The sequence below is a fragment of the Eucyclogobius newberryi genome, unplaced genomic scaffold (genome assembly GCF_026437365.1).
Source record: "Eucyclogobius newberryi isolate DKJ021-1_F unplaced genomic scaffold, fEucNew1.0.hap1 SCAF_274, whole genome shotgun sequence".
In the NCBI taxonomy this organism is placed as follows: domain Eukaryota; kingdom Metazoa; phylum Chordata; class Actinopteri; order Gobiiformes; family Gobiidae; genus Eucyclogobius; species Eucyclogobius newberryi.
The window spans coordinates 79,164-95,122 of record NW_027315917.1 but is presented as its reverse complement, the minus strand read 5'-3'; the positions used below and the strand labels follow the sequence as shown (position 1 = coordinate 95,122).

The 15,959-nt window shown below is 40.0% G+C and overlaps 1 protein-coding gene across 2 annotated transcripts in view; it reads left to right on the top strand.

Annotated features, from left to right (window-relative positions):
* The first annotated feature begins 6,630 nt into the window (after positions 1–6,630).
* Positions 6,631–15,959, top strand: part of fndc3ba (fibronectin type III domain containing 3Ba) — a 74,062-nt gene continuing 64,733 nt past the window's right edge. The window contains exons 1-4 of one of the 2 annotated variants that reach the window (XM_072459769.1): positions 6,631–6,790; positions 8,849–8,925; positions 14,939–15,167; positions 15,786–15,948. In XM_072459769.1, the coding sequence (XP_072315870.1) occupies positions 8,866–8,925; positions 14,939–15,167; positions 15,786–15,948 (452 nt within the window). In that variant the 5' untranslated portion in view covers positions 6,631–6,790; positions 8,849–8,865. The remainder of the gene's footprint in view (positions 6,791–8,848; positions 8,926–14,938; positions 15,168–15,785; positions 15,949–15,959) is intronic. The other variant, XM_072459770.1, reaches the window with a different exon arrangement.

Below are 15,959 nucleotides of genomic sequence, written 5' to 3'. Positions count from 1 at the left end.
GCATCATATGTTTCACACCGGCCCTGAGATTATAATAATATGAGCTATTTTAAGGCCGTCTCCCATGGTTCCTTATCATGTCTTTATTTTAGTCCACTTCCTGTCGGACAGCACTGCCTCTTCTTGTTGTTGTAGCCACCTTCAGTCCAGGATGTTTGTGGTGTCATCAGGGATTACGTGTATCGTGTATGTTTTTAGTTAAAATAACATATACCTTTTAAGTGTTGTGCCCCTCGTGCCTGTGGAGGACCAGTGTATGGACATTGGTTTAGCACTGGTTTACTTTGTATCTTTGTCATGGTTTTGGCCTTTCAAGTTTGATCATATAACTTAAATTTTTTCGTTTGTTTTTAACCTTAATCCATTTAGTCCAAGTTAAGATCACGGTTTGTCCTGTCCTTTTTTGTCATTAAATGATATATTATAATTGAAAACAACCATAAATTCCCCCATAGGCCTGCATTCAGTGAAATTAGTTTAATAAGTACCGTATTTTCCGGACTATAAGTCGCACCGGAGTATAAGTCGCACAAAAAATGCATAATAGAGTAGAAAAAAACATATATAAGTTTCACTGGAGTATGAATTAAGGTTACAAGTGTGAAAAAAACAAATATTATCACATATAAGTCACACCCCAGCCGAAACTATGGGGAAAAAAAAACGACTTATAGTCCGAAAATACGGTATTTGTTTAGTCTAAATAAGCCTGACTGTCCTGGATTTGTTATGTTAGTCCTGTTATACTTTTTGATTAGTCATGGTACAACTTTAGACTACTTCGGCATTATTGGATTTATGTATTATTTAGTCTATGTTTAATGTATTGTCTTCGTCTTACTTATAGGTATGATTCAGTCTATGGTTTTGTTCTGCACTAGACTAGGTTTTTGGTGCCTTGACCCAGTTTACTTGGTTAACCAAAGACTGAAACTAGATTCTACAGCTAAGGAAATGGCTTGCTACCTGGAAATAAAATGATGCTAAAAAATGACCACACTTACCGTCTAAGAAAAGTGACCACAAAATAACACGTTTGTAGGGAAATTTGCTGGAAAAATGAGATGCATTTCTTCATAACGTCATGTCAAACTGCTCACTATTCACAAAGAGGTTCTAACTGCTGGAGAAACTGTGGTTGCCGGGAAGCTCAGCGTTACCATGTTTTTTTTTTGGGGTCTGTCCTGTTACTCGATTTCCGAACTATGTATTTGGGCCTCAGAACTCCTATAGATGTAAACACAATAGATGTAAACCTTTGGAATGCTGCAGGAAAGAAAGCCATTACAAAAACAAAAGATGACTCAAACTACACCTAAAATTAAGTACTATACTGAAATTATAACTGACATCCGAAAAATCACATTCTGACTTTTTTGGAAAATTGAGCTTTTTGACAGACCTTGGATTAGATCATTTTCTCATTTCTGTGCTCTAATTTTAGTTTAATTTATTGAATATCTTGATTTAGTTTGTTTGCCCTGTGTGCTATGTTCTTTATTTTGAGTTTAACGTGATAAAAATAAAAATAAAAAAATAAATAAACAACAAAAACTTGAAAAAAAGAAAGAAAAATGCACGTTTGCCCATAGCAATTATCAATTAAAATATCCTTGGTTTCTCAATATGTTTTCTCACCTAGTTAAATAATATAAAAATAAATTAATTCATAATCAAAAGGAGAATTAGGAAGCTTGTTTAGCTGGTGTACAGTCCCAGTTTGGTCCTGTGACAATGCTCTCCTCGTGTATTGGTCTGATAGGAGAGGAAACTGTAGTGGGCGTGTCCTGGTGGAGGAGCTCTTGAGGACAGATAACATTACCCCGCTGCTGCTTACATAACTTCCAGGCAGCGCCACGTCACATCTGACCCAGACACACACAGGCTTCTAAATCAATACAAAAGTCCAAACAGCTGCTTATAGGGACCCTCAATATGGGACCCTCATTATGGACAAGACGGATCATTTTATTCTGTTATGGAGATGACCAAATAATGCCTCTATTCACCTCAAGTGGATCGTGTCAAAAACGGTGCCGACAGTAACACACGGGGCAAATGGAAAAAGAAAAGACGGCATGCAAAACTGAACACATAAATAAAAGTTCATGTTTTTATGATCTAGAACGTTTCGGATGGCAAGTGACAACCAGCCATGTCGTTTTAGAGTTGGCAAAATAGATGACTTTCTTGCACACGGACAATTTGACTGGGTTAGAGAGCAAGAAGCCAACTTCCAACCATCTGGAAACTGGGCATGCCGCGTAACCAAAGTGCCAAAGTTTCAACGATAAAAAAAAACACAATTCTAATGATAGCTTTTGTCTGTTCTACTTCTGCCAAACGAATTATGTGGTATCTTTAAATCCAGATATTTTGGACAGATCTGAATGTATTTGGGAAATCCATTGCACCGGGGTTGTTTAAGTAGGTCAGAGCACAAACAGGCTCCTTTGGTCTGCTCCAGCACACACACACACACACACACACACACACACACTTCCTCTCAATATGGCCGCCACATGTGCAGCTTCAGGAGAGAGAGAGAGAGCGCGAGCTTGTTCGCTGAAGCCTCAATGCCGCCTCAGTGTTCCAGGCTAATGCTAAGGCTAGTGTGCTTAAGTCTGTGAAGGTCAGCCGTTTTGCTTGAGAGTACATCTCCAATTTGTCCAGTTTTTGCCTAATGTCTCGTCCAGTTTCAAAGTAATTAATAACGCCCATCAAATGACATACCAGGACTGACTAAGCCAAACTGAATCCGGCTTGAGCCATAACTTGGCCAATTAAACTACCAAACATGGATACACTAAAAGTCTGAAACTAAACCAATATTATACAAGATTTAAGGGAACAAGGACAACAGCGAGGACTAAAGCGCAAAGGACTAAAACGTGGACTAAAGCAAAGGACTTAAGCGAAGGACTTAAGCGAAGAACTTAAGCGAAGGACTTAAACAAGGTCTAAAGCGAGGACTAAAGCGAAGGACTAAAGCGAGGACTAAAGTGCAAAGGACTTAAGCGAAGGACTTAAGCGAAGGACTTAAGCGAAAGACTTAAGCGAAGGACTTAAGCGACAGTACTAAAGCGAAGGACTAAAGCGAAGGACTAAAGCGAGGGACTAAAGCGAGGGACTAAAGCGAGGGACGAAAGCGAAGGACTCAAGGGAAGGACTCAAGGGAAGGACTCAAGGGAAGGACTCAAGGGAAGGACTCAAGGGAAGGACTCAAAGGAAGGACTCAAGGGAAGGACTCAAGGGAAGGACTCAAGGGAAGGACTCAAGGGAAGGACTCAAGCGAAGGACTAAAGCGAAGGACTAAAGCGAAGGACTAAAGCGAAGGACTAAAGCGAGGGACTAAAGCGAGGGACTAAAGCGAGGACTAAAGCGAGGACTAAAGTGAAGCATTAAAGCGAGGGACTAAAGCGAGGGACTAAAGCGAAGCATTAAAGCGAGGGACTAAAGCGAGGGACTAAAGCGAGGGACTAAAGCGAGGGACTAAAGCGAGGGACTAAAGCGAGGACTAAAGTGAAGCATTAAAGCGAGGGACTAAAGCGAGGGACTAAGCACTAAACAAGTCTTGACTAGGACTGAACCAATCTTTCAAGTGGACTAAACCAGTGCTTAATCATAAAAACATATTAGTTTAAACCAGGACTAAACCAGGATATGGACCTTCCCATTCCATCCCGTGTTAGTCAATGGTGTTGAACATTGGACAGTGGGAGGCCTCCGTGTTTTGAAGTGTGTGTTGTGATTCTGGGGCCCCGAGTGCAGCTGCCTGTGACAGCTGCATCATGGGAAACATCTGATGAAGGCTTGCATCATCTCCTCTGCCTGTGCCGCTAAAAGTACACACAGACTGGGATTAGACTATTTAGCAGATGACAAGGGTAAAATTCTTCATAGACTTCAAGATCCTGTCTTCAATTTACCATAATTACCTAGAAATGTCAGAAATGTATCATGTGTTCTTTGGACTTTTCTCAAAATGTAGTGATTCAACAAACAAGTACCGTATTTTCCGGACTATAAGTCGCACCGGAGTATGAAATGTGGTTGCAAGTGTGAAAATAACAAATAATATCACATATAAGTCGCTCCAGAGTATAAGTATAAATATAAGTATAAGTCGCACCCCGGCCAAAACTATGAAAAATTACACTTCTGTTGGAGGGTTTGCCATTGTCTTCATGGAGGTGTTATTTGTTTTCCTAGAATATTCCAAAACATGCTGTTCAATCTTCTAACCACCTGTTTATATATATATATTTTCCTTTAGTTGTCGTTAGTCCTTTTTGGCTACCGCTCGATACTAAATGCACATATCATAATTGGTGAACTGTATTGGCTGCAGAATCCTCGGGGAGCTGATTTTCATGCAGCGTGTAATGTACCGCGGAGCGCTGTGATGTCATAGCATAAGCAAAACGTGACCCGACTGCCGATTTTTGACCCGGCCTCTGCAGCAGTCGGAAGAGGAAGGAGCAACAGATGCAAGATGAGACGGAAGGGGGAGAGAGAGAGAAAGAGAGAGGGAGAGAGAGTCGAGAGTGGAGTGGGAAAGGAGGTAGAGGAAGAGGAATGAACAACAGATAGAAGACAAGGAGAGAGAGAAAGACGAGAGGGAGAAGAGTGTCTGAGATTCCCACCGGATTAGGCAGAGGAAGTTCTGACTGTGTTTTGTTGTATAAAGGCCAGCGCTTTAGGGAGAGAAGGTGCTCAAACATAAATCGTGGACTTTTATGTTTTTGCAGCATCTTTACTTTATACTTTTTTTTGCATTCTAAGTTTAATTTTGCTGCTGTCTTTGTGATCACATCTTTTTGCATGCATTTTAGAGTCTGTTAGTAATGCTGTGTTCAGGCTGTGGCGTCCAAATGCGTGCCGGACACCTCCAGCTGGACGCCCGTGTCCAAGGCGTCCAATGAGGAGTTGTTGTCTTTCCCGGTGTTGCTGTTCTCTTGGTACGATGGCTGACCAGTTTGCAAGAGTAGCTTTAGTGTGTTTGCTTTACAAAGTCCAACGACAGAGGTGATCGGCGGCTTCTCTGCGTCCACCAGATACTCTTGATGTTTTTACTAGTGTGAGGTTTGTTTTGGGTCTTCTTTCGGTTTATAAAATGCGTAGGTGTGTCACTGGAGCGTTCAACATATTTTAAAATAATTATAATACATATATATCCCTCCATCCTTTCCATATAAAGTGATTTATGTGGCTCATTACTCGCTGCAGTGTTAGCAGTGTGTGCAACATCTTCACTGTCTTTAACGTTTCCAGTTGCCACACTGGCCTAATACTGCATGACTTATGGAAGAGCAGTCGGACAAAAGCGTCTTGTATTTTGGGAGAATGCAGAGGGGGGTTTGGGGCTTGAAGGGGGGCCTGCTGGGTCCAGTCCTGGGGGTCGCGGATGGGAATGTTCCTGTGTGCACTGTGTGATTGGAGGAATGCTGCTGTTTGCTGAGTGAGGAGCGCAGACTGTCCAAACATAGGGCTGCGTATATAGGGCTCTCTGTGGCATCTTTGTGAGAGTCCGATGGAGGATTAAAAAGGCCATAAACATTAAACAATGTGGACAATGCTTAGGATGCAGCATTTTAAAGTGTCCATCATTCATGACTTTGCTGGCACAGTTTACTCCAAACATCACCGTACAATGAGAGAACATTTCAGGTTAACCGCAAAAAATGATTTTGGAGCGTTATAACATAAGCTAAAGAATCCAAGCAAACGGGTTACATTACAATCCAAGCTATGTACCAAAAAGTAACCCTACATGGACATTACTTTTTTAGATCTGGCTGTGTATGACGCATTAACCTTACCAGTCATAAAGTGTGATTTCATAAAGCTAGTCACACTGGGAGTATTGTGACGCTTTAGAAAAAAATGACTGGGAGTGAATGAAGGATTAACCAATTAAAGGCACAGTACATCTTTTTTTAGTTTTTAGGTTGTTGTTTTTTTCATTTTGGGTTGTTTTATTGTACTACAAATGTATAAAATACTGTCTCCAATGACCTTCCACCTCCAGAAAATTACATACTGTGCTTTTAAGTAAATCTCAATATTTAATGAGACATTCTTAGTTAAGCTGCATTTAAATTTTTTGCCCCACTGAATCTGGACTGTTTGATGTACTTTTAAAAAAGGTTTATTTGCACACATTTGCTAATCATAGTTGAATCAAATCCCTGTGAAATTTCTGCTGCTTTCTGTTAAATTGTTATCTTTCCATCCCTTTTGGTACATCATGCAATTATAAATCCTCAAGAAGCATCGATGAAGAGAATGCGTACTAATTTTACACTCCCGGACCCTGTCGCTTTGGGGAGTTCGTCGTCATGTGAGCCTATTTGTGGTATAAATGTATAACTTTCCATCGCTGCATGAATCAACCTTAGACTTACGCGGTACTGTATACGAAGATACACTGGTTTTCTGTTTGTGGGACGGACGACGAGGGTCAGACGGAAAGCGGTTTTCGAAGCGCCGCACTCGCCTCACTCGTCAGCTCTCAAAGACGGCTTGTATCCTCCGGCCTCTGCGCGAGCGTGGCAGGACTGAGGCGCCTCTATGCGAACCCAGGATTACTCAGTCAGGATTGCTAAATGCAGACTTTGGCCCGACCTGCGTAGGAGTGTTTACTGTACCGGCTTGTTTTCGGGCCGACCGACGAGGGGTCGGGACGGCAAGAAGAAAAGATGCAATGTAGAGAGAGAGAGAGGGAGGACGGAGGGGATGGATGGAGTGAGTAAGTTTAAGATGAAGGAAACAGGAAGTGATGAATGAGGTGAGTAATGAACCAAACGCAGCTAATGGTCTGGATCATTGGCAACGAAATCTAGGTTCAAGGTCATATTAAAGTTTATTTTTCTGGGTCGACATGGCAAATAAATGGTATCCAAGTGTGCAGTATTTTGTAGCTGGAATTAGGTGTTTAAAGCCAAATGCACTTCCTGATGCGTTTGGCAAAAATAAAGGTTACATTGGCTCGTTACATTTTCTTTAGTTTAGTTTGCTGTCAGTTCTTGCACAGAATCAACGGTCAATGACAATAATTCATTAGTAGAGGTCGTCATAGAACTTCTTTTCATCACTTGAGGAAAAAAGTAAATATATACCTGGGCATATATTACGCCAAAAAAAGTAAAGGAGCTTTGTGGAGGAATAAATACGTTTTTGTGAGTAAAATATGTACACGTATACATACAGTATGCTGTGCTGACTTTGGAGTGGACTATAAGATGGAGGATTGTGATGAGGTGCGTAATCGGTAAGGAAATATTTGTGCGCGTCTGTGAGAGTGCAGTGTGATTTATTCTGGGGCCTGCCCGGGGGTCCAACGGGGTCCCAATGACTTTAGCAGCAGCAGCAAGACCTCCGTCACTGACTAATGCGGGAGGAAAAGAGGCACTTCAGGAGATATGCTCGTTGGAAAAGTCAATACCATTTCGAAATCTGCTAATTCTATTATACATTCTATATATTCTGCCCGATATTTTCCTGAGAAACTGCAGACATCCATCATCATGTTTGGGATAAATGTGGACATTGTTACAGCCAGATGCTTTTGTACAGCTGTATAGACCTCTCTGCCCTGTACTTAACATATGGCCCATACATTTAAGTTTGGTGCCTCAGTCTCGTATGATAAATGTATTTGGAAGTCAATGAAAGTTTATTGTGTTCTAGTTTGAATGTTGTATTTGTAAAGGTGTCATTAAGGTGTTGTCTTAAGAGAAGGGTGTCCCATGTGTGTGATACTCTTTTGTGTGGATTAGTCTAAATGACAAAGTATTGCATTTGTGATAGTTGATAGTCTGTATATTCTCCTGGAGCCGTGTGCTGGCGAACACTAGTTGGTCCTATTTGAGTTTACTGTATCACACTATCGTTTAATGTAGTGATTTGATCCTTTTGGAGTGTCCCGAGCAAACTTTTGAACCAGAAAAGACACTGGAACAACCACTTGCAGAATCCAAAGAGCCAGACAATGACACAGGAATTATTTACACCAATTTTTTAAACATTTGGTGTCATTTGGAAAACTTTTGATTGAATGTCTGCCGCCGTGACTGAAACAAGTTGAAAAACGCTAGACCTGAGTGTATGTTCTCTGCTTTTGCTCTTGTTAATGGGCTCGGAGAACGAACAATAACAGGGCCATTCGATTATTTGCAATTGGATCAGAAGGGCGAATTTAATGGTTACAATTGCAGTTGCTATTCTCGTTTCAAAAAGCGCCGCACGAGTTTCACAGCCCAGTTTGACAGAGAACAGAATAGAATTATTAGATTCTTACTTTACAGTATTAAACAAACTGAATGTCTGATCAGAAATTACAGTAACATTCTACAACAAACAAATACATACATCTTCCAAATCCTGTTTCAAACTGATATTCAGCAGCTACACATTTAGGTGTGGTCCCTTACGTTATTATAACAGCTTATATCAGATTACTAAAAAATAAACAGTTTGTTCGTCTTAAGTCCAATCAGCTTAGTCTTTTAGCCTTCCTTCTTTCTTCTCTCTTTGTGGTATTAGAAATCTCCAACTACAAGGGCTGAATACGTCTGCCCTTTGTACAAATAGAGCATTATTTAAGCAGCTAATTTCTTTCCTTAAAGTGACGGATTATAATATATGTATAGGGGGTATTAATACGTTGGGATAAGGAGGGGACTCGGAGCCAGTGGTGCACAGCGGGGCCACAGTCGATGCCCTCCCCTTTAGACAAGTCAGTGGCATTTTTTCCCAGCATGCACCCTGTTGATTGATGTGTGTGAATGAGACTTGACTTGACTCAAAGCCGTCCAATTAAATGAAGTGTTTCTTGCGCCCCCAGGTCCTGCAGAGGTTCCCATGATGTCTCCGAACGGCTCAATCCCCCCCATCCACGTCCCGCCAGGATACATCTCACAGGTCAGTATGTGGCTCGGGAGTACGGAGGAAAGTATGGAGCACTCGTGTACAAATACTGCAACTTTGGCTAACACCTAACCCAATAATAACACCATGGTGCAGTCGAAATGTAAAGATTATTATCGCGATGATTCAGCTCACAATATATAGAGAGAAGAACTAAAAGAAATCAACAATACCAATCGTGACAATTTTAGAAACTGCAGTAATTTAAATTTAGTCTGTCGTCCAATAAAAAATAAACCTACAAGTAAGAAAGAATGTTTGTTTTCATAAAGGTAGGCTCAGACTAGAAGAACGGTATTAGACAACGGGAATTCAAGAAAATGAAGGATTTCACTGTTTGTCATGCTGTCAATCACTAATCACAAATACTTACATACTTTAATCGTGATGTTTCTTCTCACAATAACAATTGGACCCCTAAAATTGTAAACCGTGACATCCCTATAGTAAAGTAAACTATTTAAAAGATAAAGATCGTTCAATACAAGGTTCCACGTTTGATACTATGTGGGACCTTTAATGTTCGAGTTGAGTTGAGATGTTCCTTGTGTCTCCGTTGTTTTCCCCCATCGACTTAAACATGCACAAGAGGCTAATCCTCCAGCGAGGGGCTCCCCAAGATCCTGGCTTAAGATTCGGAGAGGGGGGTCCGTAGGGTCAGATGGAGAGAAGGAATTTCCCATGTGGGTTCAAATAAGGCTGCTATCACACTTGCACTCGCATCACATCAAAATCGCTTCGAAACCGGGACTAAACCTGGAACAAAACCTTGACTAGACCAGGACAATGAACAAAGAATTCAGGACGGACTGGGAATGAGACTGGAGGCTGGAAAATAGACATTCTTTTAAAATGAAAAACATGTAAAGATGTGTGTGGAATCCCTCAGTCAGGCAGGTTCCAGAGCATAAGAAACTCTATGAACTTTCTTCAGTTTGATACCAACATTTCTCTAGTATTTGAGCCTTGAATACAGGACCATGATGTATTTGATTACTCAAAACACAAAATAAAACTTAGCTAATGTTGGGGGACCACTGTTATGAAAGCACAGAAAAGCGGATTTAGCAGAATATGACTCATTTAACTAAACTAAGTAAACCTATTCCCTCTGCCCCTCTGGTTTTGAATAATTGACTGTTATCGACACACAGAACAATGGAACAATGTTTTTCAGCCGTATTCATCCACTCAATCCAGTTAGTACCAGTAACTGTGTTTATTTGCTTTGGCACTCGAGGTAATTGAGTTATGAGGAGTTAAATATCTCCCACAATAAAGCCCTTTTACAATGACAGTTGTGTAATCCCCCCTCCTGCCCATTAAATGATCATCGATGAGACGTAACTTACCCCTGAAGAGAACAAGCACACTCTTCAGCTGGACGGCACGCTCTGGCTTTTCTGCATTTGTGCATGACATGGCCAGATGAGCCAAAACAAATCCATATTATCGATTAGTACAAGTTCTGTTTCTTTCATAGTGTCATCATTTATTTGTGATGATAGTGGAACTTCTATGTTTTCCACTACTAATATTGCTACTACAACTACTACAACTACTACAGTACTACTACTACTACAGCTACTACAGCGACTAAAAATACTATAACCATTCCCCTGTAGAAAGATTTTTATCATTTTAATTAAGTAGCATTATCTTACAAATACATCATTTTTCTTCCATAGATTAATAGTTTATTCTTTGTGATAATAGTGGAACTTTTATGTTTTCCACTCCTAATATTGCTTCTACAACTACTACTACTACTACTACTACTACTACAGCGACTAAAAATACCCTGTAGAAAGATTTTAATTAAGTTACATTATCTTCCAAAGAAGTTACAATTTCTGTTTCTTTTAGAAGTTCTGTTTCTTTCATATATTAATAGTGTTAGAATTATTTATTTGTGATTATTGTGGTACAACTTCTATGTTTTCCACTACTAATATTGCTACTACAACAAAGACTACTACTACTACTACTACTACTACTACTACTACTACTACTACTACTACTACTACTACTACTACTACTACTACTACTACTACTACTACTACTACTACTACTACTACTACTACTAAAAATACTATAACCATTCCCCCGTAGAAAGATTTTTATCATTTTAATTAAGTTACATTATCTTACAAATATATCCTTATTTAAACAGCTGTTAGAAGTTCTGTTTCTTTAATAGATTAATAATGTTATAATTTATTTGTGATGATAGTGGTACAACTTCTATGTTTTCCACTTCTAATATTGCTACTACTACTACTACAACTACTACTACTACTACTACTATTACTACTACTACTACTACAGCTTCTAAAAATACTATAACCATTCCGCCGTAGAAAGATTTTTATCATTTTAATTAAGTTACATTATCTTCCAAATATATCCTTATTTAAACAGCTGCTGAAAGTCGTTCTGCTTAAGTCCGGTGTCAGTGCACAGCCGGTCATTGCCTCACAGTGGGTTGTGTGTTTGTGTTGTCTTTGTGTGTGTGGGTGTGTGAGGAGTGACCAGGCCAACAGCAAGCGGGAATCGCTGTCACTCTTATGTAAACGGGCCAATAGGGGAGACGGGCGCTGGGGGGGGGGTGAGCGCGGGGCGGTTGTTTTGGAGAAACTACGGGACGAGAGGCGGGCCAAATCTGCAGCAATGAGCGATGGGTTTTTATTATTGGCTTTATTTACGTAAGAGCACCCTGTTGGCACATAAAAGCAGTTTACATACAGTTTATCATTAGCGAACCGTTCTGTAATTACTGTATATTGTGGGAATGGAAGAAGTACTCCAAATGTACTGCTACTACTACTTCTGTGTAGAGTAGCAACAATTAATCAACTAATCGAGACTGGTTGACTGCGTTATCTGGACTCTATCATGAAAAAACGTTTTGTACCAAAGATAGTGGCATTATTAAATCAAAATGTAAAAAAAAAGATCACGTAATTTCAGTTTTTCATCAATAATTGACTTTATTTGTAAGTATTATATATCTAGAAGCCTTCAGTCACCGTATTTCAATCTTTACTTTGTTGATAATGTATTTAAAAAAGTCTGTGTAAAATAACCGTTTATGCAATACACTTTTTGGTACACATGCTCTTTGGTATTCTGGCACTAAATAACAAGTTAAAAGTATTTCACTTTTTTACATCACATCAATTTACAACAAAAAGAAGGGAATCGATGGGACAGATTTGGAAGTGATCCTTAATTATCGTTAAAAACACTCTTAAAACTGTAAAATATATGATTAATCAAAGTTAATTGAGAAAATCTAAAGAAGAATTGTTATGCATTTTGGCACCACTATGTGAAAATAGGCCACTATGTGAAAATAGGCCACTATGTGAAAATAGGCCACACACAGAACTGGCGGGGGTGACATGTGGATCAACAGTGAAAACACAACAAGCAGAAAGAGTTCGACATAATAGGGAGGGAGGGGGTAGAAAAGCGAGAGGGAGAAAGAGCTGTTCCTAAAGGGGAGTGGGTGAGGAGAGGAGGCCCCCAGTGTGGCCCCTATTTCTTTAAACTTCTGCAGAAAAACAACCGTGTTTACAGGGAAACGAGAGCAAAATCCCGCTATGACGTGGATGTGACCTGTATGTCACTGTCACTGCAGGACGCGCACACGGACACAGTGGATTCCAAAGTGACACATGTCGTCTCACATCCGAGGACAGTGTTCAGTAATAGTCCGAAGTGTGACGTCGTTAGTGCATTGTATTATGGGAAATGGTGCACAACACATGGACAATAACCTGCGTTACTTCAGACAATTATAGATTCTTTAAAAACAAGATATGTTACAACTGAAGAAAATATGTAGTTCTTAATAATAGTAGTAAATGTGGTGGTCTTAGGAGTGGCGGTAATACTGAAAATGAGAGCACTGGTAGTAGTGGTAGTAGTAACTTACAAATACTTTATAATACATTTAGTTCTATTTTGTTATCATCCAAATTTGATTAAATATTATACTCTAATATATGAATAATAAACATTTGAAGAGAAATTCTAATAAGTTACTAGTGATTTTACAGCAATAACTTTAACATTTAAATATCCATCTGATTTTAGATGAAAGTCGGATTTATGAAGATATTTGACCCCAAAATTTCTGTTCATTTTATTTGAGTGCATTATGTTATGTATTTTTTCATTCATTGATAATTCATTAAATTATCATCACACAGTACCATGAAGTACTCTTATCCCCATTTCATTACATGTACCGTATTTTCAGGACTATAAGTTGCACCTTTTTTCATAGTTTTGGCCGGGGTGCGACTTATACTTATATTTATACTTATATACTTATACTTATACTCATACTCCCGTGCGACTTATATATGTTTTTTTCTTCTCTATTATGCATGTTTTGGCTGATGCAACTTATACTCCGGTGCCACTTATAGTCCGGAAAATACGGTATACAAGAGTCTTTTCCAACATATTATAAAACTGCAATGATTTTCCTCATACTTATCCAAACATACATTTTGACATCCTCTGTATCATTGCTGTATTGGTTCTATGTTGTGTTGTTTGGTATTATTTGGTGTAATTTGGCATGGCCTGGTGTTGTGTGGTGGTGCCATGTTGTTGTTGGGACGGGAGGACTACTGCCCCTCTCCCCGGGGAGCCTGTTTGCCCTGGGCCTGGTATGTGGCTGTGTCAAAGTGAATAGGAGGAATGTGCGTCTGGGTCTGGGTGCTCCTCTGTAGATGTATGCAGCGAGTCTGTGGTAATCTGAAGCTTTGATCATTGTTTTTGAAGTGCGGACGCATTGTAAAGGGATTTCTCATCAAAACAACTTCAAAATACAAGTGGGAAAGATGTATTGTGGCGTAGGGGCTGTCACGGAAACAACATGATTTAGGATGTTAAGGCTTTATAACCCGGCAGAATCAATTACAAATATATTATGCAGTTGAATCAAATATTGTATCATCCAAAGTTACATGTATTGTTCATGTTTGTTACGGTTGATCTGTTGGTGGTCAAACTAACGAGTCTAAACACGTGAAGTACCGTATTTTCCGGACTATACACTTACTACACAACTTATGACACTTAACTTATTTTATGTATGTATTAATTTTGATGCATAGAAATGTTTTAAAGGGGCACTTTGCAACATTTCTTGCGGGACGGCCTTCCACCCGCTTGTCTCCATGGAAATGTTACTGCTTTTATGCACATATTTTGCAGTATTTAACCTCACTATCCTGCATGTATCCAATTACATGTAAGGATGTCACAATTTCAAATTTGATTGATATTGGTACGATTATTGTGAGAAGAAACATTTCTGACACCAAACAACAGTAAAATACTTAATTTTTTCTTTTTCAATTCGTCAAGTAGATCACAATTCCTCTTGTACGTGACTAGCTTTATCAAATAGAACTGTCCGAACAATGACATAAAGTTAATAAGTTAATGATACACTTGTAATAATATGTCAGTTAACACAAACAGTCAGATTCAAACGCTTTTTACATTCGGCGTTACTTTTTTAACGCATAGATTGAACTGAATTAACGCATTTTTGCTTCTAAAATGGTCACTATTGGAATGGCCGGATAATTGCGCCATCCGTAATCACCCACAACAATGACACTATTCTCACACCATGTACTTCTCTACAACATCTGTAAAATGGTCTTTCTCTGAACCTTTGGATTAGCTCTAACCTCTGTCCAAAGTCTCCAAACCTTTTCAATCTTACTCTGTAACTTCAGCTTGTACAAAATAAAAGTATAAACCCATTGTCTTTTCTTCACCCTTAAAACGTTTAAAAAGTGTGTTGATAATTGCTTGACGTCTAAATCGGGTTGAAAAACTGTACACAAACCTGGTCGTCCTTTTGCCTCTGTTGCATTTTCAAACCAACGATCTGAACACCTGTCGAGTAGAATCCCACCTCCGCTTCTCACCCCGCCCCCGCTCCCACTGTGACGCCGTCCGCTCTTCTCCGCAGGTTCTGGAGGACACCACAGGGGTCCGACGGGTGGTGGTGACCCCGCAGAGTCCGGAGTGCTACCCTCCCTCCTACTCCCCGGCCCTGTCCCCCACGCACCACCTGCCGCCCTACCTGACCCACCCGCACTTCATCCCCAACTCCCACTCCTTCTACCCCCCAGTGAGCCCGGGAGACATACCGCCGCAGTACTACCAGCACCACCTGCCCCCCATGTACACCGACCAAGGTAACGACCGCTCCGGGAGGACACTTTAAACTCCTGTTCGGGGGTGATTCATGTTTTCCCGCGTGAGCTTTACGAGCTTCGACCTCAGCTTCAGTTCCAGCTGAATTGACAAAACAACATGGCTAATGCTAATGCTAAACTGTAGGCTAAAGAAATGTACGCGATGAATAAATGTCTGAGCAATGATTATGATATACTTGCTCATTTGCCCAGCGTTACTGAGTGTTATGCTTTATCCAGACTTTTTTAGTAGTTTTAATGTGTGGGTTAGCGCCCTCTGCTGGCAACAGTGGGGAGTGAAACATGTGAAATCGCTTATGCGCATTTACTGGCAACGTGAAACTAGGGTTAGAGTCCAAATAGATGAAATAACCTTTTTTATTTGATTGGAATCATAGTAATTGTCCATATTTTGTCAAGTTCGATTTCAACCAATTTAAGCCTCATTTGTTTCTGTTTCTCTTCTAGTTTTTTGTGATTAGCACAATGCGTTTTGACAGTATTGCTTGTTTTCATGGTGCACCCCATCCTACAAAGAAGAAAGAATTTTAACGTTATCATTTTTGCTGCATTTACATGTTGTTGTTTTTTTAGTTGTTGTTTTTTTGCGTCCTCCAGAAATCATCCCTGTTTACGGGATGTCCAACTACATCAACAGCAGAGAAGAGACGTACACTAAGCCTCAGCCCAAAAAGATCAATGAAAAGCGACAGAACCGACTCAACTCCCCTCCCTCCACTCACTACAAGAACAGCCTGGGTCAGCAGCACAATGGATACAGGTGAAGGCGGA